This window comes from Oncorhynchus kisutch, linkage group LG19, assembly GCF_002021735.2.
Source record: "Oncorhynchus kisutch isolate 150728-3 linkage group LG19, Okis_V2, whole genome shotgun sequence".
Taxonomy (NCBI): domain Eukaryota; kingdom Metazoa; phylum Chordata; class Actinopteri; order Salmoniformes; family Salmonidae; genus Oncorhynchus; species Oncorhynchus kisutch.
This window is the reverse complement of record NC_034192.2, coordinates 3655788-3683462: the sequence shown is the minus strand read 5'-3', so window position 1 is coordinate 3683462 and position 27675 is coordinate 3655788. Positions and strand designations below refer to the sequence as shown.

The following is a 27675-nucleotide window of genomic DNA, read 5'->3' as shown; positions in this document are numbered from 1 at the left end:
TAAGATGGAGGGCATCTAGTATGGATCGCAGTCTTGCAAGTAAGTGTGCGCTGAGACGTGTATACAAAGGAACTAATATAGATTACAGTTAAGTGTGTTCACCGCTCAGAAGTGTCCGTTGTAAGAGCAGAGTCAATGAGTGTTTTTCTATTTGTATCGGCAACTTTTCAGTCAGAAAACAAAATCAATGGATTACCACACGAAGATAATCATTTTAAGATTTTTTATTTCAGTTTTTACAGCCTTTTCCTCACAACGATGCCAGAGAGAAAGCGTTTTGTATTTTGTTTTCATTGCATTGTAATTATTTGAAAGCAACCAAAAGAGGAAGGCAGCCATTTTGGAGAGCGTAGCAGTAGAAGCAGAGGAAGTTCTGAAATGCAGCAGAGCCGGCAGGTTAATCAAACCCAGAGAGCGAGAGGACGATCATTTCCCCGATCCACAGTTTGAACCCTAAACCCACCCATTCATCTAATAGAAAACAGACAACGGCAACAAAGGATTGCAGACCAGAACATGTTCAAAACTCAAAGGGAAAAATATTATGCAATTCTACATTTCATAATGGTCAATGTTGACATAATGCCATCACTACACAGCAATGTTTTAATAAGTAACAAATTCAAAAAAAATTACATACATTTTGTAATGCCAACATGGTGATTGGTCAAGGGGGTATTTACGCTATTATTATACGTTAGAGTAACCTTGGTCAATAATGTTTAGTGTGATATATTATCAGTAGAGGGTTACAGAGAGTGGGTAACCAATATTATTAGCAACCTAAACAGGACCTACCCTCTCATACAGTACAAACCCCCCCCAGTTGAAGCACTGGACAGTTAGCCAGTCAGGTCTACAGAGAAGAGCTACAGTACACAGCCAGGGGAAAGAGGCCATCTTACTGGGCTAATAGAATTCATCTTTACAACCGTTCTCCATCTAGCACAACTGATGTTTGGAAGATGAATATAACCAAGTGGTCTTACAATATTGAAAACAGGCCACAAAAATTGAACACTATTGAATGTCTCCATTTTTTCTGCCAACATCTTTGTGAAAGGAGTGCACACAGGACTTGAGAGCGATCATATTTAAGAACTAAGCTCTATTAATTTTTACATTGCATCCTTGTGTGTTCAGGGAAGGTCCAAGTCTGGGCGATTTCCCCCTCAGTGCTTGGTCCCTAAGGGAGACATGATTGACAAGTCCATCCAGTCAATGGCTACTGAAGAGGCAAGAGAAAATCCCTACAACTTAAAAAACAATAAAACAAAAAGGGAAATCCAAAAACCACAAACAGACAAAGCAGTGCTAAAGACAGAGGTCAGGGGAAGGGGTGTGTCCATCTTGTCTGTCTGGGGGACCACTGCTGCATCCGTCCCTTCTAGGCTCCCATCTCACTTGAGGAGAGCCTTGATGGCGTCGGTCTCGGCGGCTTCGAAGGCGCTCTGGCCGTCTGGTCCTTTCCGCTCCTTGTCGGCTCCCTGGGGGAAGAGAGAGACATGACAGGGAGACATTATGACCCGAGTGGAGCATCAAGGCCTCAACCTCAGTGTGAACCCTCTCTCTCAAAATTAACTACAGGCCAAGGTTAGAATCAGTGTTCACCCTACATCTAGCCCTACCGAAGGCCACAGGTTCAGCCCATCAGTCATGCTCTGTGCGAGTGTGGGCCAACCTGCCTGTCCCCCTCAACCCACTCTGACGATGTCGTGTCTCTCACCCTCCCCAAGTGCATTCAAAAGGACCGGCAAAGCACTGCGCAGAATCACTGATTAACTAATCACCTAGCATCCCAAACATTATAGGTTCAAGATGAGCAAAGCTGTGGAGTGCCCTGCTCTGGCAGATTCACTCTAACCCAATGTTTCACACACATTTCAGGACAAGACAATGAAGGTGAATGAGGGTGAGGGGAATGCAGCAAGGGCTGTAAATAACAGACAAAGGGGGATAAAACTGACGAGTTGTCGCGCATTACCAGACCAACGACTTTAATGGCAAACTTTAGCCTCGCCAACATTAGCCTCTTAGCGGGGGCTTACGGAGCCCGGGCCGAGAACACGCAATTGAGTGGAAAAGCCTGACCCACTTTGAGTGCCAGGCAGAAAGTGTGAGAGATGTATAGATATACACACACATACACGGTTAAAGTCGGAAGTTTACATACACATAGGTTGGAGGAGTCAATAAAACTCATTTTCAACCACTCCACAAATTTCTTGCTCACAATTTATAGTTTTGGCAAGTCGGTTAGGACATCTACTTAGTGAGATAAACAATTGTTGGAAAAAGTATTTGTGTGTTTAGACAGATTATTTCACGATCACAATTCCAGTGGGTCAGAAGTTTACATACACTAAGTTGACTATGCCTTTAAACAGGTTGGGAAATTCCAGAAAATAATGTCATGGCTATAGAAGCTTCTGATAGGCTAATTGACATCATTTGAGTCAATTGGAGGTATACCTGTGGACATATTTCAAGGACTACCTTCAAACTCAGTGCCTCTTTGCTTGACATCATGGGAAAAGAATCAACAACAAAAACCTGCCAAGACCTGAAGACCTCCACAAGTCTGGTTCATCCTTGGGAGCAAATTCAAAATGCCTGAAGGTACCACGTCATCTGTACAAACAATAGTACGCAAGTATAAATACCATGGGACCACACAGCAGTCATACCACTCAGGAAGGAGACACGTTCTGTCTCCTAGAGATGAATGTACTTAGGTGCGAAAAGTGAAAATCAATCCCAGAACAGCAGCAAAGGACCTTGTAAAGATGCTGGAGGACACAGGTACAAAAGTATCTATATCCAGAGTAAAACGAGTCCGATAGCGATATAACCTGAAAGGCCGCTCAGCAAGGAAGAAGCCACTGCTCCAAAACCCCCATAAAGCCAGACTACGGTTTGCAACTGCACATGGGGACAAAGATCATACTTTTTGGAGAAATGTCCTCTGGTCTGATGAAACAAATATATTTAACTGTTTGGCCATAATGACCATCGTTATGTTTGGAGGAAAAATGGGAGGATTGCAAGCCGAAGGACACTATCCCAACAGTGAGACACGGGGGTGACAGCATCATGTTGTGGGGGTGCATTGCTGCAGGAGGGACTGGTGCACTTCAAAATAGATGGCTTCATGAGGGAGGAAAATTATGTGAATATATTGAAGCAACATCTCAAGACATCAGTCAGGAAGTTAAAGCTTGGTCGCAAATGGGTCTTCCAAATGGATAATGACCCAAAGCATACGTCCAAATTTGTGGCAAAATGGCCACAAAGTCAAGGTATTGGAATGGCCGTCACAAAGCCCTGACCTCAATCCTATAGAAAATCTGTGGGCAGAACTGAAAAAGTGTGTGCAAGCAAGGAGGCCTGCAACCAGCTCTGTCAGGAGGAATGGGCCAAAATTCACCCAACTTATTGTGGCAAGCTTGTGGGAGGCTCCAAAACATTTGACCCATGTTAAGGCAATGCTACCATATACTAATTGAGTATGTAAACTTCTGACCCACTGGGAACGTGATGAAAGAAATAAAAGCTGGGGGGAGCTACATTTAAGAGTTTATTTGTAACTTTGCAACTTTGTGAAGAAAAAAAAGTTTTATTTTCAATGACGACCTGGCTTAGTGAGATTGTATGGGTTTCAACTAGAGGTCGACCGATTCATCGGAATGGCCGATAATCTGAAATCGGCGTTAATTTTTCATAACAATCGGAAATCTATTTTTGGACACCGATTTGGCAGATTCTTTTTTTTTTTTTTTTACACCTTTATTTAACTACGCAAGTCACTTAAAAACAAATTCTTATTTTCAATGACGGCGTAGGAACGGTGGGTTGAAACTGCCTTGTTCAGGGGCAGAACGACAGATTTTTACCTTGTCAGCTCGGGGATTCAATCTTGCAACCTTACGGTTAACTAGTCCAACACTAACCACCTGCCTCACGAGGAGCCCGCCTGTTACGCGAATGCAGTAAGAAGCCAAGGTAAGTTGCTAGCATTAAACTTATCTTATAAAAAACAACCAATCATGAATTTCTTTTAACTAGGAAAATTGTGTCACTTCTCTTGCAACAGAGTCAGGGTATATGCAGCAGTTTGGGCCACCTGGCTCATTGCGAAGTGTGTGAAGACTATTTCTTCCTAGCAAAGACAGCCAACTTCGCCAAACTGGGGTGATTTAACAACAGCACATTTGCGGGGAAAAAGCAATCGTTGCACGACTGTACCTAACCATAAACATCAATGCCTTAAAATCAATACACAGAAGTATATATTTTTAAACCTGCATTTTTTGCCAAATGAAATCCAGGTTAGCAGGCAATATTAACCAGGTGAAATTACGTCACTTCTCTTGCGTTCATTGCACGCAGAGTCAGTGTATATGCAACAGTTTGGGCCGCCTAATTTGCCAGAATTTTACGTAATTATGACATAACATTGAAGGTTGTGCAATGTAAACAGGGATATTTAGACTTATGGATGCCACCCGTTAGATAAAATACGGAACGGTTCCGTATTCCACTGAAAAAATAAAATGTTTTGTTTGAGACGATAGGTCATTAATATGGTCGAATATGGAAACGAAGACTCGTATTTCTGTGTTTTATGTTATAATTAAGTCTATGATTTGAGCAGTGGTAGGCACCAGCAGGCTCATAAGCATTCATTCAAACAGCACTTTCGTGCATTTTGCCAGCAGCTCTTCGCAATGCTTGAAGCATTACGCTGTTTATGACTTCAAGCCTATCAACTCCCAAGATTAGGCTTGTGTAACCAATGTGAAATGGCTAGCTAGTTAGCGGGGTGCGCGCTAACAGCATTTCAAATGTCACTCGCTCTGCGACTTGGAGTAGTTGTTCCCCTTGCTCTGCATGGGTAACGCTGCTTCGAGGGTGGCTGTTGTCGTTGTGTTCCTGGTTCGAGCCCAGGTAGGAGCGAGGAGAGGGACGGAAGCTATACTGTTACACTGGCAATTTTTTTTTTTACCTTTATTTAACTAGGCAAGTCAGTTAAGAACAAATTCTTATTTTCAATGACGGCCTAGGAACAGTGGGTTAACTGCCTGTTCAGGGGCAGAACGACAGATTTGTACCTTGTCAGCTCGGGGTTTGATCTTGCAACCTTCCGGTTACTAGTCCAACGCTCTAACCACTAGGCTACGCTGCCGCAATACTAAAGTGCCTATAAGAACATCCAATAGTCAAAGGTATACATGAAATACAAAATGGTAGAGAGAGAAATAATCCTATAATAACTACAACCTAAAACTTCTTACCTGGGAATATTGAAGACTCATGTTAAAAGGAACCACCAGCTTTCATATACTCTCATGTTCTGAGCAAGGAATTTAAACGTTAGCTTTCTTACAAGGCACATATTGCACTTTTACTTTCTTCTCCAACACTTTGTTTTTACATTATTTAAACCAAATTGAACATGTTTCATTATTTATTTAGGGCTAAATTGATTTTATTGAGGTATTATATTAAGGTAAAATAAGTGTTCATTCAGTATTGTTGTAATTGTCATTATTATTTAAAAAATTATAATAAAATAGGCCGATTAATCGGTATCGGCTTTTTTTTGTTCCTCCAATGATCGGTATTGGCATTGAAAAATCATAAAAATCGGTCAACATTGGTCCTATTATGAAACTATCACTAAAGAAATGTAACATGGTTAAACAAACCATCACACCTGTAGTTGGATGGTGTGTTGTGAGGCATCTTGTGACCAAGCCTGGTGTTCTCCATGGTCATCATGTTCTCAGCTCTAGTGGGCTGACGGCAAAGAGAGCAAGGAGGAAGAGGAGGCTCTCTAGCTCAGGGTAAGTCATTAGCTAGCAGCTGGTACCGGTGGAAGAGGACGGAGGGCCCAGACGTAGCAGTACTCCACAGGCCTCATTTACACAACAGCACCACTTCACCCCCTGACGCTCACCTCAACAAGACTCCTAGTCAACAACCTGGGAGAAGGCTGCTACCTACATACAGGAGCCTTCCAGCACCATCTAATGAGCATTCCCTGACTCATTATTTAACTGGAGCTAGCGAGCTGTATTGTCCAGTGAAGACCAACTCTTATTGTCCTACACCGACACAGCTTCTCCCTCTCCCTGGGCTCTACTAAGAGGGGGGAGAGCCTCCTCCTCCCCATCCCTCAAGTCTAGAGTTGTCATCTTATCTACCATGGACATCCACCGGTCTCCACTTAGAATAATGAGCTAGTCTAAAATGGGAATACTGACAGTAAACACTGACGGTCCAAACATCCACCCAGGAAGAAATTGAGGCTGGAAGAAGTTTTTTTATTTCACCTTTAACTAGGCAAGTCAGTTGACAACAAATTCTTAATTTACAAATGACAGCCTACCCCGGACGACGCTGGGTCAATTGTGCGCCGCACTATGGGACTCCCAATCACAGCCGGATGTGATACAGCCTGAACTAAGCGAGATGTATGCTAGCCCTAATGAATAAGAGTGACCCAGTCAAATAGAGAGCGCAGCATCCTGGAGTGATAGAGCCAAACACCACGGTGTGTGTGACGTGCAGTAAGTAGTAATAGGGGTTTAGGTAAGTCTGCCACTCGGCCGAGGTTTCCATTAAGTCTTCATTATGCCATTAAGTGGAAATGACAGACTGCCCATGCATATTCAGGCCCTCAGACCTCCTCCCCCCAGGATTGGTTATAAAATGTGATGCTTACAGGAGTCCATCGACCCGCCCACTCCAGTCAAGCGGCTGGGGGCCATTCACGGGGCATATTTTACATGGCCTTGAACGAGGGAGAAGAGGAAAGAAAGGAGAGATCTGTATCTGTATGGGGATGGAGAAAGACTTTTGTTGGCTGCACTGTGCTCAAAGAAGTGGGAAAAGATAGGACAGCTGTTTGACCAAAACACAAGCAGGGTGATGCTGTACTGTAAGATAACAGTGAGGGTGATGCTGTACTGTAAGATAACAGTGAGGGTGAGGGGGATGCTGTACTGTAAGATAACAGTGAGGGTGATGCTGTACTGTAAGATAACAGTGAGGGTGATGCTGTACTGTAAGATAACAGTGAGGGTGAGGGGGATGCTGTACTGTAACATTTACATTTAAAACAGGCACTCTTATCCAGAGCTACTTCCAGTAGTGAGTGCATACATTTTCAGAGGTCCCCCGTGGGAATTGAACCCACAAGCGCCATGCTCTACCAACTGAGCTACACGGGAACCACTATAAGACTGAAACGGTAGTACTAATAAATATAAAACACACACACACAGTGGTCCGCAACAATCCACTTCTGGCATCTATTGCAGAGCACATGAAAAACTATCTTGGCTAGTTAGCTTTTGGGACTAAACATCGTCCTCAGAGAAGCTTAATAGCATCCACGACACAGTACGAGCACATCTCACTCCCCCCAGTCCTCCCCCTTATAGCTAGCAACATGCCCATAGTGGTGTGCAGAAGGCTACATTTAGACAGGGAGGAAATGGTAGTCTGCACAATCCTACTCACTCATTTCCTGTTACCCAGCCCACCCTTTATCCAAGTGATAAATCCATCACGACACATTCTTCACTCTGCGGTGCCCATAGACAATCACTTTCCCTGGCTTGCCTAGCAGTGTAGACTGGGGCCTGATCAGGAGGATGTAACGTTACAGAACATTCTTCTGTAGATAGAAAAGGTATGACGTAGAACAGATGATTGCCAGAGAATAGAGCTGACACGGTTCCTTATTCCATCTGAAAAGTTTCACATCACTGAATACACCCCAGGTCTAATGCAGCTAGGAGACTAGAAAAGGCTAGCCTGAATAATATCATACTCCTGACCCAAGGGCCAACAGTCCACTGTTAAGAGTGTGGTCTATGGTGAATGGTGGGATGGGCTGAGGGTTGGGATTGTAATGTATTTTTGACTGCTTTATATACAAGTACAGTGTATGTACAATGTATGTATACTTAGCAATAAAGAGGTATAAAAAAAATAGATTTTGGGTTAATAAAAATCCATTTTAAAACGAGTGGAAGTTGTTTAGGGAGGTCTTCTCAGTGTTGATTAATAAGCCTCATGTTGTTCGGTAGCTGTCTCTCTGGCCTGTAGTCAAGTTAGCAACTCTCCTTCCCCCAGCCTGCCGGCTGGTTAGGGTCAGACACAGGGTTAACAGGCCTTCGATAATGCAGGAATCGACCTGGGGGCAGTCAGAGGTCAGCTCAGGGGCACACTTCCAAGACTATCAAGCATTTTGTCCAGAGTGAATACTTGAGTTATCATGAATCATACATCCTGGCAGTAGTGGACTACCGATGCAGTATCAGACTCCTATGAATGTTTCTTAAAGCTGAATAAACGAGCGGACTTGAATCAATGAGTAGACATTCAAGCACTGGCCTGCTGTTGCTCTTGTAATAACAGCGTGGGTAAAGAGGGCCAGAGAGAAAGTGCTTTAGAGCTCCAGTCCTGCTGCTTCTGGCTGAAAGGAGGCATCAGGCTGCTGTGGTGCGAAGCGGCGACTCATCTCTCCTTGCACTCCGCTTCGGGCCTAACCCCTGATGATGAGCCCTTGGCTGGTGGTGACCCGGGCCTGCCTTCGCCTGATGACAAATGCCACATTCTCATATTTGCCTGAAGGAGTTTCAATTGCTGATGCATGGCGCTCAGACTATCCCCTCCCTACGAGGTGATCTGGTTCAATCTATATATCTCTCTCTCGGTCTCTTCATGCATCGTAACTGTATCCTCCCCATAAGAGGTGTCCACTCCCAGTAATGTTGGTGCCAGGCGATTTATGTGGAGGGTCATGTCCGTAGGATGCAAAGAGGGGCGCCACTTGGAGGTTGGACACAGGCAAGTGGCAGCGCGTTTTGGTGGTACCGTCACGGGTAAGTCCCTTAACAGCTGTGGCGCTGGCTCACTCGGTGAGGGAGGACCGCCTACGCAACTCCCGGAGAAGCGTGGCACGGTGCTTTCGTGTACCCTGCCTCATGTAGCCTGGCTGGGAGAAGACAGATACTTACCCACTGGAAATATTAGCCTGTTGGTTTTCACTGTCACAGTCAAAAACACAAACTCAATCCATCCACGTACAAATGCTGAGGCATACGTGTAAAAAAAAAAATAAAAAAAAAAAATATATATATATATACACACACACACACACATACATGTATGTATCTGGGATTCTCTGCCTCTAACCCTATTACAGGGGCTGAGTCACTGGCTTACTGGTGTTCTTCCATGCCGTCCCTAGGAGGGGTGCGTCACTGGAGTGGGTTGAGTCACTAACGTGGTCTTCCTGTCTGGGTTGGTGCCACCCCCTTGGGTTGTGCCATGGCGGAGATCTTTGTGGGCTATACTCAGCCTCGTCTCAGGATGGCAAGTTGGTGGTTAAAGATAACCCTCTAGTGATGTGGGGGCTGTGCTTGGCAAAGTGGGTGGGGTTATATCCTGCCCGTTTGGCCCTGCCCGGGGGTATCATCGGATGTGGCCACAGTGTCTCCTGACCCCTCCTGTCTCAGCCTCCAGTATTTATGCTGCAGTAGTTTGTGTCGGGGGGCTAGGGTCAGTCTGTTATATCTGGAGTATTTCTCCTGTCTTATCCGGTATCCTGTGTGAATTAAAGTATGCTCTCTTTAATTCTCTCTCTGAGGACCTGAGCCCTAGGACCATGCCTCAGGACTACCTGGCATGATGACTCCTTGTTGTCCCCAGTCCACCTGGCCGTGCTGCTGCTCCAGTTTCAACTGTTCTGCCTGCAGCTATGGAACCCTGACCTGTTCACTGTGATTACTATTATTTGACCGTGCTGGTAATTTATGAACATTTGAACATCTTGGCCATGTTCTGTTATAATCTCCACCCTTTCTTCCTAGGAAGAATCCAGGCTATGAGGGGTGGCCAGTCCTCTTCTGGATGTGACGGGTGGAGATTATAAATGTATAGGTGTGTGTGTGTATATATATACACACACACACACACACACCTATACATTTGAACATCTTGGCCATGTTCTGTTATAATCTCCACCCGATAGATAGATATATATATATATATATATCTATCTACACACACACGTTTTATGAAAGCAATTTGTAATTGTATGACATAAAAAAGGCACATTCACGAGGTAACGAAATGTCCATATTGTGCGTCTACCCTTTGTGCTGTGCAGCTACGAGGGAGGGGGGGGGGGGGGGGTTGCATCCATTCCACAGCAGTTTGGCACGTTTTCAGAGGGAGGCAGGGAGAGAGAGCGAGGGGAAAGTGATATAAGCCTCCACAGGGCTTACTATTAGAGAACAGAGACATCTATAATTTCTATGTGGCTGCACCACAGGTACCTCACTGAGTCGGCACACCATGATAGCAGCTGGGAAAACGTGAGCTGAATGAAAACACAGTGAGTGACTGACTCCTCCACAAGGCAGTGCCCAAATCATGTCCTGTATGCACACAGTTCTGCATCAAACAAACAGGGTCTGAAAATCACTGCTCTACGACTGCACTGTGATAGTAGTTACTGGGTACTGTGTGTAAGATGTTTTTAATAATTCGACAAAGATCACCGCTCAAAGAACACATCATCTAATTGTATGAATCCAAAATGGCTGCATTACAGGACTGTAAAAGCAGCTCCTTGGTGTCCAGGAGAAGTGTTGGCACCGCACCACCACTCCTCCTAACTACAGAGGTGTCACATTCAGCCACTGGATCATCATCATCATCATCATCATCATCATCTCAGTGTTCCAGAGCTGAGCGAGAGGTGTGTGTGTGTGGAGCTAACTAGTGGAAAAGTAACACAAACAGCAGCAGTGCTGTGTGATGAAGTCTGGGAACATTCCAGCTCCCTCCACACAGAACAGAAGGTTTGGGCAGGCAGGACCAGACAGTCACTGAACATTCAGCCTTCATTGTAGTCCTTTGTCATACAGGAGTTCCTCTCAGCAGCAGTTACACGTCACACACAACTTCCAACACAGAAATGGCTCTGACGAGGGTAAAGACAGCTCTGTGCGGCGTTACCTTTTCTAGCAGGATCTTGACACAGGTCAGGTGACCCTCGTACGTGGCAGAGAGCAGCGGAGTGATACCATGTTTGTCTGGGGCCTGTGGGAGACCAAAGAAAGTGTGAGAAAAAGAGTGGGCAGGTTTGTGCGTGGACAGGCAGCATACATCAGCAGACCAGTCGTCCCTGCCTCCAACACAAGGGCACTCTCGTTATCAGAGGAAATAACTCAGAGGGAGCGCTTTTATTTCTCTCCTTATCACATCAATGAATAATAAAGGAAACCCACTCTGCCACTATTTATCTCCCCTGTTTCAGGAGCCCTGGCTGGGGCCCCTTATCTGAAGGGACTGGGGAAGAGAGACAGAGTTACACATTCTGCGCGTGTGTGTGTGTGGTGGTGGTGGTGGGGGGGGGGGGGGGTGTTAGTGATAAAAGACTAGAGGAAGCAAAATAGTGTAACAGCCAGACTGATGGATGTTGGAGGGACCGACAAGTGTGTTGATCAGACCATGAGGCAGATAAGGGAGGTTGGGAGAGGACATGGCTCTACAGACTGTGTGCAGTGAGAGTTGGGCCTAGTTAACAAGCCCTTCAAATTCACACAGGTACATTAAAGTCAGAACTTCCAGTTCTAGCAAGTGTCGCCTGAACGGTCAACACGTGTATGTGTGAAACTAATTTAACATCTTGGGTCAGTGACACCCATAAGCACGTTCATTTTGTTGCATTATTGAGGGCCTGAGGGGATTGAGACCAATGTACAGCTTCGAATAAGGTTAAGTATTTCTAATGATATTAAGAATAGTTGCACACCAAGGCTACCTAGAAAGATACTAGCGCGGAACTGTACAATACAATAAGGTCCCCTTCCCTAACTTGTAAATGCCACAACCATCACTCCATCCCATTGTAAAAGCAGATCGATTCCCTCCACTGCAGTGTGGTAATGGGCTGAGGCTCAGGGGAGCTTTCTGACAGACTATGTGGCAGTTAGTCTTTGCTGCTCTGAGGGAATTGATGGGGGAGATGGCTTCAGGAGAATGACAAGTCCCTTATAAAAAGAGGAATCCCATTGGTCCAAACATAGATCTTAACCACTCTACAGGTCTGAACACTAGCAGAATCTACAGTAGTTAAGTCATGTCAGTCTGCGTCGTTTTTTATCTAGGCAAGTCGGTTAAGAACAAATTCTTATTTTCAATGACGGCCTACAGTGGGTTAAAAACTGCCTTGTTCAGGGGCAGCTTGGGGATTCGATCTAGCAACCTTTCGGTTACTGGCCCAACGCTCTAACCACTAGGCTACCTGCCGTCTCGGTCGTTACTACAGTATGTGGTTGACTATAGTGGAAGCATTGTAGGAGTGGATACAGAACAAGGGACTTGTTCTCTGGTACCATTCAATAAGCAAATTAATGCAAACACAGAATGGGAAAACGCATCATTCCTTCCTCCTTGGTCATCAGTAATAACTGATCTCTAACGTAAGCAGATCGGTGACAGAGAGGCCCACCACCACAGCCTTCTTCCATATCAGTACTAATAAAATGAAAAGGGACCTATAGCGACAGCAGTATTCTAATAAGTGTATAACAGCGGTAGGACCTATAGCGACAGCAGTATTCTAATAAGTGTATAACAGCGGTAGGACCTATAGCGACAGCAGTATTCTAATAAGTGTATAACAGCGGTAGGACCTATAGCGACAGCAGTATTCTAATAAGTGTATAACAGCGGTAGGACCTATAGCGACAGCAGTATTCTAATAAGTGTATAACAGCGGTAGGACCTATAGCGACAGCAGTATTCTAATAAGTGTATAACAGCGGTAGGACCTATAGCGACAGCAGTATTCTAATAAGTGTATAACAGCGGTAGGACCTATAGCGACAGCAGTATTCTAATAAGTGTATAACAGCGGTAGGACCTATAGCGACAGCAGTATTCTAATAAGTGTATAACAGCGGTAGGACCTATAGCGACAGCAGTATTCTAATAAGTGTATAACAGCGGTAGGACCTATAGCGACAGCAGTATTCTAATAAGTGTATAACAGCGGTAGGACCTATAGCGACAGCAGTATTCTAATAAGTGTATAACAGCGGTAGGACCTATAGCGACAGCAGTATTCTAATAAGTGTATAACAGCGGTAGGACCTATAGCGACAGCAGTATTCTAATAAGTGTATAACAGCGGTAGGACCTATAGCGACAGCAGTATTCTAATAAGTGTATAACAGCGGTAGGACCTATAGCGACAGCAGTATTCTAATAAGTGTATAACAGCGGTAGGACCTATAGCGACAGCAGTATTCTAATAAGTGTATAACAGCGGTAGGACCTATAGCGACAGCAGTATTCTAATAAGTGTATAACAGCGGTAGGACCTATATCGACAGCAGTATTCTAATAAGTGTATAACAGCGGTAGGACCTATATCGACAGCAGTATTCTAATAAGTGTATAACAGGGGTAGGACCTATATCGACAGCAGTATTCTAATAAGTGTATAACAGCAGTAGGACCTAAATCGACAGCAGTATTCTAATAAGTGTATAACAGCTGTAGGCCTATATTGACAGCAGTATTCTAATAAGTGTATAACAGCAGTAGACCTATATTGATAGCAGTATTGCCACTAGCAGCTCTTACGTTGACATCTGCTCCCTTGGAGAGGAGGAACTCCAGCATCTCAGCCTGGCCACAGTCAGCAGCATAGTGCAGGGGCTTCCTGCCACCCTCCAGGGTCCTGTTCACATCCTCATCCTAAAAATAAAAAAACACACGGTTAAGACACCCTCATCACCGACATAACTTCCCCTCCTGTATCAAGACTTGGTCACCCGCTTGCTAAAAAAGGAACATAAGTGTGCATGTCCGTATAGTAAGTGTTTAATACAATGGAAATCCCTCCTTGTGCCAGAAACCCCCCTCAGTTCAAAACACACAGAGACCGTCACACAATAACACCATACAAGACGCCTCCTCCCAGAGTCTCCCTGCTGTGGTATTGCGAGGCCTCAAACTGTCAAGCCTGCAGGCGAGAGGAAAGACAGGCTCTGTAGCCACAGTCCATTGTGTGGAGCGGTGGGTAGTCCTGAAGAGACAACACTCATCACAGAGACCGGTCACTCAGACCGGCAGCGTTGTCAGTGCCATGTCATGTCATACCACAGCACCTCTCTCATTAGCTGGCTATGTGGCCTGAGGAAAGAGGGGACTGGAATGTATTCACCTGATAAGCATCCTGCTATGCTGCATAAAACCAACCCATGTTAGCTTTGAATGACTTTCTATAGTACCTGGCTAGCAAAAGGACAGAAATGGATTCCCAGACAGCAGTTCTATAAGTGACCTATATGTTAGCTAGGACCTACGGTGTACCCATGAACAGGAAACAGTACCTACTCTGAGCTTGCGTGACAGAGATATATATTTTTACAGGAAGCAAGAGTGTGATAGAGAGACACTGGAGCTGGGGTTGAGAGTGCATGGCTATCCTTCGTCTCGGTGTTGGCCTCCAGCAGACTCAGATTTTTCACTTTAAAATGTATGCCAAACTAAAACCATTGATTTCAAAGTTTAACAAAATCATACAGCTCTATGCACAATGACTACTTCAAACAATTTCCACAGTAAATTAAATTTACACTAACAAAAAAAACTTGATGCAAAGTCTGGTAACAGAATTACAGTAATGTCCAAAGTTACCAAACTTTGTTTATGCATAGTTTCTGTAAAATGTGTTTTTGTAAAATGTTCAGTGGAAATTGTTAAGAGTAGGCAAGTCCTTGTGCATAGAGTTGTATAGTTTGTCAAACTTTGAAATCAATGGTTGTTTGAGTCTCCGCATAATTCCATTACCGCGGATCGGCCCTAAGGCAACGAGGCCATCAGGGGAAGGGTCAGGGCTAGTCTTTAGCTGTGCCGGCCAGGCGTGATAATCAATCTGGCTCAGAGGAGGTTACAGACAGGCTTTGGATAATGCTCGCACCACTCACCTGCTCTCAAAAGCTTAGGCAAGATAGCACAGTGATCCAATGGATGCAGTTGCTGCAATTCATTGGATTTCTGAAGCTTGATAAGTCTCCATAGCTTAGGTAAATGTAGCCTATGGTCAATCCATGTGTTGTAATCAGAGTTTACACGTTCCTCTCTACTCTCTCATGAGTTAGGCTAATGTAGCCTGGTTATAAAAGGTTCCTATTGGATAAACTGAGACAGCAGCTGCAGATGCTATTTGCCCTTCCTGCAGTTCAAATAAACTCAGCAAAAAAAGAAACGTCCTCTCACTGTCGACTGCGTTTATTTTAAGCAAATACGTGTATGAACATAAGATTAAACAGACAAACTGAACAAGTTCCACAGACATGTGACTAACGGAAATGGAATAATGTGTCCCTGAACAAAGGGGGGTCAAAATCAAGTCGGTATCGGGTGTGGCCATCAGCTGCATTAAGTACTGCAGTGCATCTCCTCATGGACTGCACCAGATTTGCCAGCCCTAGCCCTCACCCTCCGATCCAACAGGTCCCAGATGTGCTCAATGGGATTGAGATCTGGGCTCTTCGCTGGTCTTGGCAGAACACTGACATTCCTGTCTTGCAGGAAATCAAGCACAGAACGAGCAGTATGGCATTGTCATGCTGGAGGGTCATGTCAGGATGAGCCTGCGGGAAGGGTAGCACATTAGGGAGGAGGATGTCTTCCCTGTAATGCACAGCATTGAGATTGCCTGCAATGACAAGCTCAGTCCAATGATGCTGTGACACACCGCCCCAGACCATGACGGACCCTCCACATCGATCTCGCTCCAGAGTACAGGCCTCGGTGTAATGCTCATCCCTTCGACGATAAACGCGAATCTGACCATGACCCCTTGTGAGACAAAACCGCGACTCATCAGTGAAGAGCACTTTTTGCCAGTTCTGTCTAGTTCAGCTAAGGTGGGTTTGTGCCCATAGGCGACGTTGTTGCCGCGTCTCTCAGTACGGACATTGCAATTTATTGCCCTGGACACATCTGTAGTCCTCATGCCTCCTTGCAGCATGCCTAAGGCACGTTCACGCAGATGAGCAGGGACCCTGGGCATCTTTGTGTTTTTCCAGAGTCAGTGGAAAGGCCTCTTTAGTGTCCTAAGTTTTCATAACTGTGACCTTAAATTGCCTACAGTCTAAGCTGTTAGTGTCCTAAAGACCGTTCCACAGGTGCATGTTCATTCATTGTTTATGGTTCATTGAACAAGCATGGGAAACAGTGTTCAAACCCTTAACAATGAAGATATTTTAGTTTTTTTTTTTACAGATTATCTTTGAAAGACAAGGTCCTGAAAAAGGGATTTCTTTTTTTGCTGAGTTTATGAATACATATGACAAACATAACTGCTTTCCCCAACAGTGATATGTGTAGGCAAACTGCTCTCGTCACTAGCTGTATGACTGGCTATATGCACCAATCACCCACAGAGCCCCACTGGTCTGCCTCTGGCATGCTCCCCTGTATCACAATTCGCCTGAAGGTCAAGGAAAACAGTGGGAAATGGATTCCACTCCATTTTACAACCAATCCAAGTGAATCCATTAGGCATGATGGAATCTCATCCCCGTTCTAATAGTTTTCAAATATTACCTCCAGGAGCTAGGTGACACGGGGCCTAATTTAAATGGTTTCATTAGGGTTGAGGGATAAGGGAAACCACAGTGGATCACAGTCTAATATGTACAGTATGAAGTGTCTAGGAGCTGCCTGCTTTTGAGAAATCTTTGGCAACGGGCAGAAAAACCCATCCCTGCAATTGAATGGCCCATATCTGAAACATTTGCATTCTACTGCAACTTAATTGTAATCTAAGATGATTGGGCTGGGGTTACACCGGCAGCCCAATTCTGATCTTTTGGTCAATTACTGGCAAAACATCTGATATGATTGGCCTTAGCACTAATTAGTGGCAAAAGATCAGAATTGGGTTGCCTGTGTAAACACAGCCTTTGAGATCAATATGAGTGCTTTATTAATGTTCTTGCTTGCCAAAATCAGTAAAGACTTATGAAATAGCCATACATCTGACATTGATTAGACTATTACCAAAAGCTGAAAAGGAAAGCAGAGCCTAAATACTGACCAGAAATGTTCAGGGCGAGGCTATTTCACAGAAGTTAGACCTGCAGTTGAAGTCAGAAGTTTACATACACCTTAGCCAAATACATTTAAACTGTTTCCCACCATTCCTGATATTTAATACTAGTAAGAATTACCTGTCTTAGGTTAGTTCAGATCACCACTGTGAAATGTCAGAATAATAGGAGAGAATTATTTCAGCTTTTATTTCTTTCACCACATTCCCAGTGGTTCAGAAGTTTACATATACTCAACTTGTATTTGGTAGCATTGCCTTCAAATAGTTTAACTTGTGCCAAACGTATTGGGTAGCCTTCCACAAGCTTCCCACAATAAGTTGGGTGAATGTTGGCCCATTCCTCCTGACAGAGCTTGTGTAACTGAGTCAGGTTTTGTAGGCCTCCTTGCTCGCACATGCTTTTTCAGTTCTGCACACAAATTTTCACTAGGATTGAGGTCAGGGCTTTGTGACGGCCACTCCAATACCTTGACTTTGTTGTCCTTAAGCCATTTTGCCACAACTTTGGAAGTATGCTTGAGGTCATTGTCCATTTGGAAGACCCATTTGCAACCAAGCTTTAACATCCTGACTGATGTCTTGAGATGTTGCTTCAATATAGCCACATCATTTTCCTGCCATCTGTTTTGTGAAGTGCACCAGTCCCTCCTGCAGCAAAGCACCCCCACAACAATCTTTGTCCCCATGTGCAGTTGCAAACCGTAGTCTGGCTTTTTTAATGGCGGTTTTGGAGCAGTGGCTTCTTCCTTGCTGAGTGGCCTTTCAGGTTATGTCAATATAGGACTCGTTTTACTGCAGATATAGATACTTTTGTACCGGTTTCCTCCAGTAACTTCACAAGTTCCTTTGCTGTTGTTCTGGGATTGATTTGCATCAAAGTACGTTCATCTCTAGGAGACAGAACACGTCTCCTTCCTGAGCGGTATGACAGCTGCGTGGTCCCATGGTGTTTATACTTGCATACCATTGTTTGTACAGATGAACGTGGTACCTTCAGGGGCTTGGAAATTGATCCCAAAGATCCCAAAGACTTGTGGAGGTCTACAATTTTCTTTCTGAGGTCTTGGCTGATTTCTTTTGATTTTCCCATGATGTCAAGCAAAGAGGCACTGAGTTTTAAGGTAGGCCTTGAAATACATCCACAGGTACTCCTCCAATTGACGTCAAATAGCCTATCAGAAGCTTCTAAAGCCATGACATAATTTTCAGAAAATGTCCAAGCTGTTTAAAAGGCACAGTCAACTTAGTGCATGTAAACCTCTGACCCACTGGAATTGTGATACATATTAATCGGTCTGTAAACAATTGTTGCACAAAGTAGATGTACAAATCGACTTGCCAAAACTATAGTTTGTATTTGTGGAGTGGCTTAAAAATGAGTTTTAATGACTCCAACCTAAGTGTATGTATCAGTTGATTAGCTATAAAGAATAGAGGTCTGATTGTCTAGCTCCTAGCCTACAGTCTAAACCAAATGCATAAAAAGAGCTCTACAGGCCTACCGATTCATCAGTGTGGTTAGGCTTTCAACAAGTTGAACCACAGTTATTTTAAAGGTTTTCAACCTACACCATACTGGCTAAACCTGAAACCACAAGCCATGTTTCAGTATTACTTTCAGATACTTTACAGAAAGATCCAATGATTAGACACCTTATGTACTGTACATTTGAAAAAAGTAGTCAAACCCTCACCCCTATTCCACATTTTGTTACATTCCAGCCTTATTCTAAAATGAATTAAATTACTCAATACCCCATAATGACAAAGCAAAAATAGGGCTAGAAATTTTTGCAACTGTATTAAAATATAAAATATGAATACCTTATTTACATATGTATTCAGACAGTGGCTTCCATCATTCTTGAAAATGGAAGAAGTTTGGAACCACCTAGACTCTTCCTAGAGCTGACTGCCCAACCAAACTGAACAATCGGGGGAGAAGGGCCTTGGTCAGGGAGGTGACAAAGAACCCGATGGTCTCTCAGAGCTCCTCTGTGGAAATGGGAGAACCTTCCAGAAGGTCAACCATCTCTGCAGCACTTCACCAATCAGGGCTTTATGGTAGTGGTCAGACAAAAGCCAAACCTCAGTAAAAAAAAATATGTTTTTACAAGGCCCATGGCAGCCCTAAAGGACCCTCAGAAACAAGATTCTCTGGTCTGATGAAACCAACATTGTACCCTTTGGTCTGAATGCCCAGCGTCGCGTCTGGAGGAAGCCTGGCACCATCCCGACGGTGAACCATGGTGGTGGCAGCATCATGTTGTGGTGATGATTTTCAGCAGCAGGGAATGGGAGACTGGTCAAGATCGAGGCAAAGATCAAAAGTAGGCAAAGTACAGAGAGATCCTTCATGAAAACCTGCTCCAGAGCGCCCAGGACCTCAGACTGGAGTGAAGGTTCACCTTCCAACAGAACAACAACCCTAGGCACACAGCCAATCTATTTCAAGGAGACGCCTACAAAACGACTGCCACCATTGAAGTGTAATTCAAATATGATTCATTGAAGTTTCAGAGCCTATTTCATGTCTAGAATTGGACCAAAATAAGTTAGTGGCTAAAGATGACCAGTTTACAGACCAATAGCTAATGTGTTAGTGCACTAAAAATTGTATAGGTGTGGCCTGAAAAGTTGTGAGCCTCAGTATGGAGGCTGAATGATAATCATTTGAACAGTTTCCCTGAACATCCTCATTCAAAGCAGACAACGTAGTACGATTAGGCCTACTTAATGTTTTCAACACCATGAAGTTAGCAAGCCAGCCATCTAGATAGATCTGCCTTGCAACAAAGCTCTTTGACACCCGCCCACTTCACACTAGCTGTCACAACACGGACAAGTGGATCTGGCTATAGCTAGTTACAGACTGCTTGCTAAAACCAAGCATAACTGATTCTCAAGCAAGAGCCAACTATCTAGCTAAATACGTAGTTTACGTTAGCTAGGTACTTGACCATATATATATATATATATATATATATATATATATATATATATATATATATATGCGCTTGTCTGCAGAAATTGTCATTCATTAGGCAATAGTAAACAGACACACCGATTGAATCAGATGACAAGTTGTTGCAGTGGGGATGCAACGTAGCTAGCTAGCCATTTATATAGTATGGTAAATTACTTGGCTAGCGCTACCTATCCAATCTACCCAATATAGCTAGCGATTGTTACAAACGTTTGTAAAAGCAAACCTTCTAGCTAGCTAACTACAATGAGTTTGTGATAGTTGAGTGAACGGATTGTTAGCTAATGTATGCATGCTAAGCTGGCTATGAAAGTTAGCTACCTAGCTAACCTTGCAACGCCATAGCTAGCTAACGACGTTTGCTAGCTATACAGACAAAACATAGCTAGCGATTGTTCGCTAGATAGCACACTTACTAGCCTGATTTGCGAGTAGGTCATCTACAGTATATCGTACCTTCATTAAGGTCTTAACCTCGTCCAGGTCTCCATTTTTCAAGGCCCACATCAATTCTTTATCCCCCATTTTCTTGTGTTCAACAGTTCACTGCGGCTTCCCTGTTGAAAAAGGCAGCTGTCAAACTTCTCTCTAGGCAAGCAATGCTTGACAAATCTCTCAGTAGTAAAGGGAAAGACGTCTATAACATTTGCAGTGTTACATGAATTAAATAATTTTCCAAATTGAACACCTGGTACTTCTAGAGTGCAGGCAATTGTTAAAAAATAAAGTTTCAAAGAAAGGACAGTAGAGGAGGGGTCCGCCTTTCTCCCGTGAAGCGTTTCCGATGCCGCACATCCGGAAGTTAACCTTCCTTCAGTCGGCTTGACAAAATCTAGTCAAAATTGTCTATATCTAAACAATTACCTCTAAAAAAACAAGTTTAGGGTTAGGCATAATGTTATAAGTGTAGTTAAGGTTAGGTTCAAGATAAATTGTAGAAATAGGCGGGGTTTATGAATTTGTGGCTGTGGTAACTAGTGACGACCCGAGAACGCAGATCTTCTTCGTGTGAATTTCCGCCAGACGAGACGGTTTTTTCAGTATTGCAGCCTTTCTCACAGTTCGAAATGTGAATTCCACATTTGTGACAACAACAACAAAAAATATATGGAAATGTGAACTGGAAAAATACAATTTGCAACACCCACTAACCCTGCACCTATAAAATCAAAACACCCCCCTATCCCACTACTGTTCTCTAACAGTTCCTACTCCTGGCCACTAGCTTGGGAGGACAGGACTCCTTCTTTCAATATCTCCTGTACCTATTCTACAGTAAAATCTTTCACTCCCAATCACTTTTCTGCTGTTGCTACTACTTTATCTTCTGTGACTTCCGTTCCTTTTCATATGTGCTGTACAGTTAATTACCATAGCTATGAACGCCAAGAAACCAACCTTGCTAAAACCCAAACTGTTTCAGGACACTCATTCCTGCCCTACTACTTACTGGTATTCTCTCATAATCCCTTACCCTTTGCCCCTCATCCTCTACTTTCCTCACTGCCTCAGCATATGTCAGTTTCTGCACTGCTCAAACCCTTGGAACCTCAACCTGTTTCACTCGCACATGATCCCCAGCAACATAGACTCAACATTGAAACACCCTACTTTTCCCTCTGAAACTACACTTTCCTTAAACACTGGATCTGCATCTCACCAGATGGCATGCATCACAGATACTGGGGATCTTCAACTTCAGTTGATCCATCTCCACACTCAAATCCATAATCACTGACTCCCCCCCTTTATTTAACTTGGCAAGTCAGTTAAGAACACATTCTTATTTACAATGAAGGCCTAGGAACAGTTGATTAACTGCCATGTTCAGGGGCAGAAGGACAGATATTTACCTTGTCAGCTCCGGGATTTGAACAAGCAATCTTTCGGTTACTGGCCCAATGCTCTAACCACTAGGTTACCTGCCGGCCCCCCCTGACTTCAGTGGCACTCTGCTCTGGAGAGCATAGCTAGACAGAGCTCTGTCCTTTTATTTATTAAGTCAGTTAAGAACAAGTCCTTATTTAAAATGACGGCCTACCCTGGCCAAACCCTAACCCGGACGATGCTGGGCCATGTGCTCAGTCCTACGGGACTCTCAATCACGGCCACTTGTGATACAGCCTGGATTCGATACAGGGTCTGTAGTGACGCCTCTAGCACTTGAGATGCAGTGCCTTAGACCGCTGCGCCACTCAGGAGCAACGAGGCACATAACACAGAGTGTCCACTCCCTCTGGGTGGAAGACCGGAGAGGAACATGTAACTATCTGTAGTTGACTCATAGGAGAAAGTACTCCACTTATATTTCACAAATGTTGGTTTGTACAGTTTGTTCTTAGCGCCATTCTTTCTCCCTCGTGTCATCCTTCCGTCTCCCAGATCAGCTGTCAGTTACCCTTTTCACACTACTCAAATGTCTATAGTTCAAGCAAAACTGATCTTATACAGAGCTTTATTTTACTGGAAAGGCTCGGCCCAGACAATTAAGTTCGTTAGTTTAGGGTCTGTAAGGCATGTGGTGTAACAGCTCCTTTCATCACTCAGTCAGCCCAGAGGAGTGTGACTGGCTCTGGGTGGTAGAGAGGAAGTAACATCCCATCTCCTGGCATCTGCTCTTCACTCCATGGCAATTTCCATTACCTCCCTCGTACTATTCAATGGAACTAATAGATACCAGGTCTGCTGAACCCACAGGTTAATAAAAACACATCAAGACTAAACCAAGCTCCCGATGGGTCAAAATAGCCACTGATGATAGTAGATTGAACATTTTATCAAAGGTTAATGTCAATCAGTGTGAAGGGGCAAGGCCAAGATAAGAGATGTTCAAGGCTATGGGAAGATCACAATTGCATGCTCCTCAGATCCTCTCTTCTCATCTCCATCTCTAAACTCATTGGATGAGAAAGGCAGAGGTCCCTCCCCTCTGACCTTCTCCTCCAATGGGTTTTCAGAAGGAGATGAGGAGAGAGAAGAAACGGGAAGTATGCAATCTAGATCTTCCTCATGGCATAGTCTCTAGCCTCCCTAACAGGAAGACCTGCACATCTATATTCCACCCTCTACTACCCCCCCCCCCTCTCTCAACCTACGTTATCAAATGGCTTTATTTCTCCCTCTCTCCCGCTCTCTCTGTGATGAATGGCTGTTTGTAGCACTATTATTACATCAAATAAGCACTCTGGAGCAAAAACAAACCCGGCCAGCAGACAAAAAGTGACTATAAAAGTTGCCATTTGGAGAAAATTCAATAGGGCTCTACACTGGGGATAAAAATAAAGGTAATGAAATTCTCTAACTCTCCTCTTCTCTCTTCCAACGCCCTGCCTGCAGCCCAGCATCTCCCCCCCCCCCCCCCCCACTCTTCTAAGCCTGGTAGATGTACCATACACACACTGCTTGTCTGAGGAGAGGCTCAGGGTGGCCATTAAAACTGCTTTATGTGTTTGTAATAAACTCTCCAGAGTATGGGTTGGAGTATCTATTCGCCACATGGGGATGAGGACATAGGCCATTACTCCCTACATTCCCCTGCTTGGCATGCTAATGTCTCATACATGTCTCAAATGAGTCACCATGGGGTGATCTAAAGTTCATACAGTGCAGTATATAAGAGCAGCAGGCCGATATACAGAATGTTGATGGCTGGTTAAAACTCAAATCAATGTTCTTGGGTGCTGTTGTGTTCCTTTGAAATGTCCCCAATGCAATACCTAATGAGGATTGAAGGGAACATTTCAATGTGCTAACGTAATTATCATTGGCTAGTAAGCCTGCTGATTATAATCACATCACATCACACTTTAAAGCAGATGATTTACAGGACATCCCACCTTATTATGGACAATAAAGCCTGAAGATTGCTGGACTAAGAAGTAAACGTAGATGGATTGGCACCATATTCAAAATTAATTTGAGGGCGGAACTCTAAAGGGAGAGTAAAGTTAGGACATACACTTTTCTGACACATCTCTAGATGCTGCATTGATCTTGAGGAATGGAGTGTAACACAATTTCTTCCTACAGATTTGACAGTATATGGCACCTCCATTTTTCACTTTGGTAAAACAATCCCAAGGCAGCAAAAATATGAACCCGTTTCCAATAGAAAGCGAGGCAAAAATTTAAATATATATTTTCTCTATCAAAACAATGAATAATACCCTATTTTCAGTTCTATCTTAAATGATCTGTGAAACTGATATTGAACTTATTTTCTAGTACAGTCGTGGCCAAAAGTTGAGAATGTTATGAAGAGTGATCAGATGAATTGCAATTAATTGCAAAGTCCCTCTTTGCCATGCAAATGAACTGAATCCCCCAAAAACATTTCCACTGCATTTCAGCCCTGCCACAAAATGGCAGCATGTCAGTGATTCTCTTGTTAACACAGGTGTGAGTGTTGATGGTGGAGATCACTCCAGTCATGGTGATTGAGTTCGAATAACAGACTGGAAGCTTCAAAAGGAGGGTGGTGCTTGGAATCATTGTTCTTCCTCTGTCAACCATGGTTACCTGCAAGGAAACACGTGTCGTCATCATTGCTTTGCACAAAAAGGGCTTCACAGGCTATTGCTGGCAGTAATATTGCACCTAAATCAACCATTTATCGGATCATCAAGAACTTCAAAGAGAGTGGTTCAATTGTTGTGAAGAAGGCTTCAGGGTGCCCAAGAAAGTCCAGCAAACGCCAGGACCGTCTACTAAAGTCGATTCAGCTGTGGGATCGGGGCACCACCAGTACAGAGCTTGCTCAGGAATCGCAGCAGGCAGGTGTGAGTGCATCTGCACGCACAGTGAGGTGAAGACTTTTGGAGGATGCCCTGGTGTCAAGAAGGGCAGCAAAGAAGCCACTTCTCTCCAGGAAGAACATCAGGACAGACTGATATTCTGCAAAAGGTACAGGGACTGCTGAGGACTGGGGTAAAGTCATTTTCTCTGATGAATCCCCTTTCCGATTGTTTGGGGTATCTGGAAAAAAGCTTGTCCGGAGAAGACGAGGTGAGTGCTACCATCAGACCTGTGTCATGCCAACAGTAAAGCATCCTGAGACAATTAATGTGTGGGGTTGCTTCACAGCCAAGGGCTCACTCACAATTTTGCCTGAGAACACAGCCATGAATAAAGAATGGTACCAACACATCCTCCGAGAGCAACTTCTCTCAACCATCCAGGAACAGTTTGGTGATGAACAATGCCTTTTCCAGCAAGATGGAGCACCTTGCCATAAGGCAAAAGTGATAACTAAGTGTCTCGGGGAACAAAACATAGATTTTTTGGGTCCTTGGCCAATAAACTCCCCAGACCTTAATCCCATTGAGAACTTGTGGTCAATCCTCAAGAGGCAGGTGGACAAACAAAACCCCATAAATTCTGACAAACTCCAAGCTTTGATTATGCAAGAATGGGCTGCCATTAGTCAGGATGTGGCTCAGAAGTTAATTGACAGCATGCCAGGGCGGATTGCAGAGGTCTTGAAAAAGAAGGGTCAACACTGCAAATATTGACTCTTTGCATCAACTTCATGTAATAGTCAATAAAAGCCTTTGACACTTATGAAATGCTTGTAATTACACTTCAGTATTCCATAGTAACATCTGACAAAAAATATCTAAAGACACTGAAGCAGCAAACTTTGTGGAAATTAATATTTGTGTCCTTCTCAAATCTTTTGGCCACGACTGCACATGTCCTCTTTAGTTGTCTTGCTAGTGACCAGGCAGTAGTTTTCTATCGCACCGCAAAGATAAAGAAAAGTTGGAGAAGAATCTCATTAATTAAAGATCGCATTTTCAGAGACCGTGTCCAAAAACTTTGACAACTAAGCAGCTTTCTCTCCTCTCAGGCAAGGCCATTCATTCTCATTTCAGAACGTTTGAATTAAACATGAAGGTGAAAAATATTAAAGTGTGCCACATGGTAAATTGAATGGTATGGATGAGGTCTAGTTCACCCTACATGCTCTCCTTATCTTCCTCCCTCCTCTTCCTTCTCCTCCTCCGCACTTACTACTCTTCATTTATTTCCTCTCTCTTCTTCTGTCTGGCCTGCTTCTTTTATTTCCTCTCTCTTCTTCTGTCTGCCCCACATAGCAAACTCATCTCCAGCTTTCTGTCAAGCTCTGATACCTATAAGAGCATCTCCAACTCTCCAGCTCGGTCAGCTAGTCAGAGTACTGACAGGTAATCCATGTGCTGACCATGTTGCAGTAATCCATCTCTATCAGTCTTGTCAATGCTAACTGGCTGATGATTAGTGAGACAGACCGTGCCGGGTTCATACAGTAGCCAGGGAGATCCCAACACAATGACATCACTGCATAGCATAGACAGAGACAGAGACAGACTACGAATTGACAAATACTACAATAACATTGTGCTTCGTGATTATATACATTATATACATGATTATAAACTGGGTGGTTCGAGCCCTGAATGCCGATTGGCCGCCATCGTGGTATATCAGACCGTATACCACGGCTATTACAAAACATTTATTTTCACTGCTCTAGTAACGTTGGTAACCAGTTTATAATAGCAATAAGGCACCTCGGGGGTTTGTGGGATATGGCCAATATACCATGGCTTAGGTCTGTGTCTCCGCGATGAGTTGTGCCTTATTGCTTAATTATACAGCCTTACTTATTTGGAACATTGATTTAATGAAAATGTTAATTGACAGAGATTGCACTTGTAAATTATATGATTATATGAAGGGATTTAAGTGATTTTATATAAACGCTTGATAATTGTTTATGTAACCACCGTTTTTCTGTATCAGTGTTCACTTTAGCCTTCAACTGCTTCCATATTTGCGGTGCACAGAATTCCGCAGAGAACATTTACATTAAGTCACCCTCAAAAGTAATCAGCTGACCATGATTGACATAGACTAGCATGCTGAAACCTTGAAAACCATTTATACCCAAAGATATTCCATACGAACTCTAATCAGTTTCTGATGTTGAAGAGTGAAATAAATTATGATGAAGAGAGGCAGCATCTGGTCTTGCGGCTTCACATTTTGGAAAGTTTTGATACGACAGTTGCATAATATAGTTCTGTTTTCTCTTTGGCGTGTTTGTAGAATGAATCAAAATGCAGATTGGAAAAGTAATAAAGGGGAAGAGGAAGATACTGTGTATATTGAGAGAAGAGGAAGTTTGGGGCTTATATGCTTTCCCTTCCCTTCAGCACAACCAAAGCATTGTTTCTGGAGTGCACAACAGCACCCGTACAGTATGACAGCATGGTTCAACAGTACTATCATCAGTCTCGTTACATATTAAAGCTAGAATCCTTGATTGAAACAATAACAAAGTGATCCCCGCCTCTGTTTTGATTTTCAAAAAAAAACAGTGGGATGGGCTTGGAGCAATGTAATAAATCTCAAATTGCTAGACAGAGCTATGGGATACTAAGGACTGCGCATCCATGATATCAAAACTATAGTTTTAATATATTTTGAAGTTATATGGTGTTTTTTTAAACATTTACAGTGTTACAAACATTGAAGTACAACAAGT

General features: G+C 43.6%; 1 protein-coding gene across 4 annotated transcripts in view; it reads right to left on the bottom strand.

The window, feature by feature from the left end:
* Window positions 1–208: 208 nt before the first annotated feature.
* Window positions 209–27675, bottom strand: part of LOC109879461 (myotrophin) — a 58748-nt gene continuing 31281 nt past the window's right edge. For 2 of the 4 annotated variants that reach the window (XM_020471630.2, XM_031797226.1), the window contains exons 3-6: window positions 20604–20704; window positions 13678–13791; window positions 11041–11124; window positions 209–1487 (exon numbers count right to left, since the gene is read on the bottom strand). In XM_020471630.2, coding sequence (XP_020327219.1) covers window positions 1401–1487; window positions 11041–11124; window positions 13678–13791; window positions 20604–20672 — 354 coding nt within the window. In that variant the 5' untranslated portion in view covers window positions 20673–20704 and the 3' untranslated portion in view covers window positions 209–1400. Of the gene's footprint in view, window positions 1488–11040; window positions 11125–13677; window positions 13792–20603; window positions 21366–27675 lie in introns of those variants that run through there. The other 2 variants (XM_020471629.2, XM_020471628.2) reach the window with 2 other exon arrangements.